The sequence below is a fragment of the Mus caroli genome, chromosome 17 (genome assembly GCF_900094665.2).
Source record: "Mus caroli chromosome 17, CAROLI_EIJ_v1.1, whole genome shotgun sequence".
Lineage (NCBI taxonomy): Eukaryota > Metazoa > Chordata > Mammalia > Rodentia > Muridae > Mus > Mus caroli.
Window position 1 is genome coordinate 50,246,567 of NC_034586.1, and position 6,356 is coordinate 50,252,922.

Below are 6,356 nucleotides of genomic sequence, written 5' to 3' on the forward strand. Positions count from 1 at the left end.
TGTAGACCAGGCTGGCCTCGAACTCAGAAATCCGCCTGCCTCTGCCTCCCGAGTGCTGGGACTAAAGGCGTGCGCCACCACGCCCGGCCGAGTGAGGGCTTTTGAGCCTACTCCCACTCCAACTTGGATTGTTGACCTGCTTGATCGTGCATATGTCTTATACAGGCATCTGCAGATGCTGTGAGTTACTGCGTGTAGTGGTTCTTCATGTCCCGAGGACATTGTATTGCATTCTTTCCTGACATCTTATAGTCTTTTTGTTCCCTCTTCCAAGATGGTCTTTGAGCCTTGAGGAATATTTATAATTTTTAGAAGCTCATTCTTGTTATTTTCTGTGCCTAGGTTTCTGTCCATGTTGGAAGAAGAAGTGTATAGTCAAAATTCTCCAATCTGGGATCAGGATTTTCTCTCAGCCTCTTCCAGAACCAGCCCGCTAGGAATCCAAACAGGTACATCCCTTTTATATAAATTGGAAAGCAATCAGGAAGCTCAAGCCAGGGTGTTAGTTGTAGTGTTTCGTTTATTTGTTTGTCATAAGGAAATAGATGTCTAGAGCCTGTAAGTCTGGTATCTGCATCACTGTTAATGAAGAACAAGTAAGTACTAACTCAAATTCTTCAACTGTGTCTGTGTTGATGAGCAGTGCAAGCACAAACCAAACAGTTGAAACCGTGTTAAACACAGGAAGTCTTAGTTTTCATAGTCAGATTAATGGAGGATCAAATGTCAGGCAGCTCAGCTCTGTCATGAGATGTTGACCTTTTGAAGATGCTAACACAATTGTATTTATTTTCTTTTCTGTTGCTATAATAAAATACTCTGATAAAAAAGCAATCTAGGTGATAAAGGGCTTTGTGGAGGTGTATTTTGGCTTGTAATTCTAGAGGAACGGTCTGTCATGACTGGGAAATCATGACAACAGGCAGAGGAAGCTGTCTATCACATTTCATCCTTACACAGAAAATTGAGAGACAGAAAACTGGGGTGAGGGCATAAAACCTCAAAGCCATCCCTCAGTGAGTGTACTGCCTTCAGCAAGCGTTCACTTGGTAATGGATTTATAACCACCAAAAATAGCACTACCAGCCAGGAACCGATTGTTTAGTTCTATGAGCCTATGAGGGACATTTCATACTCAAACTGCAGTAACAGTTGTTGGCAAGATATGTCCAGGAATCAAGCCTCAGTCTGGCTTCTTCACCCGTTACATCTATTTTATAAAAGATGGTGGGATTGTGAGCGAGAGAAGGCGATTCTGCTTTCAGTATGCAAAGTATTTCTCAATGGGGCCAGATTGTTTTTGCTATCATTTTTAGCAGTGTTAAGTCCATCTTTATAATGCACTAGGAGTTTTGACATACATGCACTGTTTGAGGTGACATTGTTGCTTAGGTCTTTGATGAAAGGTCTCTGGAAAATCTCTTCCTGCATGTGCAAACTCATTGTGACCTTTGCCTGATCAGACTCCTCCTTTTTTGCCTAACTTCTGGTTAGGTCACTGCCATGGCACAGGCTGGCTATGGCAGAGGTTGTCTCTGTGGCTAAGCTTGTACCCTTAAGCTAGGCCATTCATTCTGGTATTACACGAAGCCAGTCAGAAGTGAGCTGTCATCTCCTGTTCTACTGTAATTACAATGTGTTCTTTGCTGGGAAAGTAGAATGTAATCACCTAAATTGCCATGTCTGCACACCCATGCCACAGTGATAAATGGCTGTCATAATAATGACTCTGAAGTTCTGTCAGCTATTCCCGTGTCTTCTGGATCTCCAGAGCTTCTTCTGTTCACAGTACTTCTATATACTTCGAGATTCAGAACCCTGTATGCTAGGAGCCTGTTTGCCAGCTTTGCTTTTTAGCACATTCTGAGCCTTCTTTTAGAGGTGCAGAGGACAAAATTACTCTATGTCGCTCAGACTAGCCTTCAAGTCTTGGGCTGAAGCCACTTCCTGTCAAGTACCTGGAGCTGCAGGTGCCACTGTACCCCATTTTTCTTGTGATTCAGTTGCCTACAGTTAGAAGCATCAGGGGTTGGTGGTTTATTGTCACCTGGGTTGCTTATTCAATCCCCTGACTTGGCTGCTGGGAACATCTGTAGAGTGAACCACTATTCACTGATAAATGTCAGTGAATGACCTCATTGGCTACCCATGTGGAAGTGTTCCTGAGAGTGCTTACTACTTACCATCTCTCACATCTTCAGCTACAAATCAGTGCCACACCCGACAAAAGCAACATCCTACAGTGAAAAACACCAATGCAATTTATTTGGAAATAAAAACTCAGACAAACAAAGCAGTTATAAGCTTAACAGAGCATTGGAGTCTTAGGAAATGACACACTTGACATTAAATAAGAATTGCTCCCTTCCTATCCACCCCTTCCCATTCACTGTGTGTGTGTGTTGAGGCAGAGGACACACACACTCATACACACACACCCCTCCTCATACTGCTATTTCAACTTTTTTTTTGTTGCTGTGATGAAACACTATGTCCAAAAACAACTCAGAGGGAAAGGTTTATTTTGGCTTGCTCTTCCGAGGGCAATAGTCCATGGTTGCAGGAAAAGTATGGGAGCTGGTGGCAGGAGCAGGAAGGTTGCTAATCACATTTCATTCTCATGGGAAGCAGAGAAGGCAGGAAGGGAGTAGGGTGAGACTGTAAACCTTCAAGCCTGCCTTCAGTGATGTACCTTCTTCAGCAAAGCTGCACATTAGTGTTAAATAACCTTTGCAGACAACACCTCCAGCCTTGGACCAAATATAAAAGAGCCCACAGAGAAAGAACATTTGTCACTCAAATTACCACACCTAGCCTGTTATGTATTTTCTCAGCAATCAGTTCACAATTATAAATATTCCCACTTATCAACTCCTCTCAGAGCAAAGGACATTCTCTTACATGAGAATGGTGTTCTTGTTAAAGTCAGTAAGTGTATCTGGGTGCAATATTATCTAATGGATAGACTGCCTATCATTTTTTTTTTGCCTCTTTTCTTGGTAAGACAGCATTTTAATAATCTCTAGACTATTAAGCACGTCTAGAGGCTGTGGATAAGGCTAGTCTACTAATATTGGTATGAGGCATGCTTACTTGTTAATGTGGAGTCCTTTGACTTTCTTCGCTTCAGGGAAAATTCATCATGGGAAGAACTTTTAGGCTTTGTCCAAACCCACCCTTGGCAATTCTGCTCATGAAGTTCAGCCTCCAAATTCAGTCCTCCTTTACCTAGTTTCATCATGATGGCTACCATGATGGCTTTTTAAAAAAGCGCAAACATCTGTCCTTATTGACTTCATGGCATATGTCTTCATGAAAAAAATCTTCACTGTCTTGTTTGTTCACTAATTTATCAGTTTGAGCTTGGCTATACCATTCCTCTGTTCAGTGAGTTATAATCCATGACTGTCTAGCATCTTGGTGCTCTACAGTTTTGTCTTAGCATGGTGTTTATGGTGTTAGGCAGTCATAGGATGGCTTTATGGTCTCACATGTCCTTGAGTCTTGTTGTCAAAGAAAAGAGCCACCTAACATTCTCTCTCTCTCTCTTTTTTTTTTTCTCTTGGGGCAGTAATCAGTCCTCCTGTTACTGGGACAGCATTGTTTAGTTCAAATTCCACTTCCCATGAGCAGATCAATGGAGGGAGAACAAGTCCTGGATGCAGAAGCTCTTCTGGGCTTGAAGCAAACCCAGGTAAGCTACCAAGGGAGTAAGAGAGCACTGCAGATCACACTGGGAGCTCAGTCAGTGGCAGAGCCCCTCAGCTAGATTTAAACCCACTACCAGTTGTGTTTCCCCACAACATTAATGTTCGGATGTCTCTTTGCATTAGACTTTGGGAGTTTACTGCTGTGTAACAAACAAGCCAGCAGCACGGAACTATAACTATAAAAAACTTTTTTTTTTTTAAAGATTTATTTATTCTATGTGAGTATACGGTTGCTCTCTTCAGGCACACCAGAACAGGGCATCGGATCTCATTACAAGTGGTTTTGAGCCATCATGTGGTTGCTGGGAATTGAACTCAGAACCTCTGGAAAAGCAACTGGTGCTCTTAACCACTGAGTCATCTCTCCAGCCCATAACTATAAAAACAGCATCCATGAGATATATCCTTTGGTGGTTGTCAAATTTCTGCTAGTCTCATTCACTTTTGCCTGGGCTTACACAAAACTCTGTGGCTTGGCTAAAGCATTTAAAGGGGAAGCAGCTTTCTTTCATGTGTATCTCCTTCTCTGGGGATGTTGTCCTGTACACATGTTCTTGAGACAGTAGCATCACCATAGGTCATTCTGAGATATGCAGTGTTGTCTATAGGAAACTGTTTCTGGCCAGAAACCCTTGCAGTGCAATAAGTAAGTCCATTTTCTTTCTCAAAACAAAAGAGATATTCAGTGTCTTGACGTGAAGACTCTGCCTTGTTCTGGTACCCCAAATCACATGGTTACACTTGGAGTCGAATCGCAGCAGGGGATCCCAAATCACTTGGAGTCGCATCGCAGCAGGGGAGGAATGAAGGAATGCTGCTGGCAACCTGTGGGAAAGATTTCAAAGTTACATGCAAATCATGGAACATGATGACTTCTTGGCCAAAAAAATCTAAAGATAATCCTTGCTTTGGAAGGAAAGCTATATATGAAGCCTTTTTTATAGATGATGTACTTTGTAGTATTCTTTTTTCTTTTTTTTTAAGTTAGTGAGCACGGTGTGAAAGTGTGTTAAATGAGCTTCATATTTGAATAACAAATTGCATTTGGACATTGAAAAGTTACTATTTTCTTCTTTTTTTAAGTGAACAACACCTCAGGTATTTCTGTGTAGTGCTGCTGTCCTAGAAATTGCTATACAGACCAGGCTGCCCTCAAACTCACAGAGATCTACCTACTTTTTCCAGTGTTAGGATTAAAGGCATGTGGTACCAGGCCTGCTTTCAAATTACTATTCATATTTTTCATTCAGTTATTGGATTGGGGATGTAGCTCAATGGTGGAGTGCTTGCCTGAAACATATAAAGCTCTGCGTTCTAGCCTCAGCAATACATGTGTGCACACACATATACACACACAAACACACAGATGCGTGCACACATGAGTGAACTCACAATGCTTGCACCAGATGAAAAAACAGATGCAGGTAATCATAGTAAAAGAAAAAGAAGGCCAGAAAAATCAAATGTGAGTATGGAAAGGAGAAAAGATCATAACAAGGTGGGTGTGGTAATGCTAACTATAATCCCAGCATTTAGGAGGCTGAGCTCAGAGGATTTCAGGACTGACTTTGTTTTTATAGTAAGTCAAATGCCAGACATAAGGTTACATCAGACATGGACATAAGAAGGCAATAGAAAAAGCTACTATGTTCCACAATTTTCAGGAGGAACATAGGAGACTGTTCTCTGTGCCTTTGCATACTTTTCTCAGCCAGGGCCTTGCTCGCCTTGTGAGGTGTCGTTTTTAAGGGAGAGGAATCCAAACCCCACCCTCCCAAATTACGACATGTGAGTGTAAAAAGTGGACCATTTTGTAATGAGAAAAGAAAATTCACTGTTTAAAATTTATTTATTTATTTAACTTTATAATTTTCCATTGTGCATGTATGGTATACATGTGAGTGTGTGTGGTACACATGTGTGTGGAGCTCTAAGACTGATGTTAGGAATCTTCCTCTCCGGGTGTCGGTGGCAGTGTACGCCTTTAAATCCAACACTTGGGAGGCAGAGGCAGGCACATCTCGGAGTTCAAAGCCTGCCTTGTTTACAGAGCATGTTCTAGGACAGCCAGGGCAACACGGAGAAATCCTGTTTCAAACAACAGACAGACAAACAAACAAGAAACTCAAACAAAACAAAAAGAATCTTCCTTGATCACTTTCCACTTTATTCCCTGAGGCCAAATATTTCAATTGAACCCAAAACTTACAGAGAAAGGCTGGTCTAGCTAGCCAGCTTTCTGTAGAGATATTGGCCTCCTCCTTCTCCTCCTTCCAAGGGCTGGAATTAGAAGTAGGTCAGCATGACTGCCTGGCTTTTGTGGGTGCTAAGGATCTGAATTTTGAGTCACACATTTGGAAGGCAAGTCATTTTACCATAGCCATCTCTTCAGTGATTTTATTAAAGCAAAACATTTTACTGGTATTTTTCAAATATATAAAAAGATACCTAAATATAATATACGAGCATGCATATGAACACCTGTTGTATAATGTGTAGATGGAGGTAAATAATTAGATCAACCAGCATTGAAGGTTTGAAAAACAAACCTGGCCGGGCGTGGTGGCGCACACCTTTAATCCCAGCACTCGGGAGGCAGAGGCAGGCGGATTTCTGAGTTCGAGGCCAGCCTGGTCTACAGAGTGA

General features: G+C 41.9%; 1 protein-coding gene across 1 annotated transcript in view; it reads left to right on the top strand.

Moving 5' to 3' along the window:
• Kat2b (lysine acetyltransferase 2B) overlaps positions 1 to 6,356 on the top strand; it is a 97,682-nt gene that overhangs the window by 66,349 nt on the left and 24,977 nt on the right. Inside the window, exons 7-8 of the mRNA XM_029470908.1 lie at positions 343 to 449; positions 3,572 to 3,694. Coding sequence (XP_029326768.1) covers positions 343 to 449; positions 3,572 to 3,694 — 230 coding nt within the window. The remainder of the gene's footprint in view (positions 1 to 342; positions 450 to 3,571; positions 3,695 to 6,356) is intronic.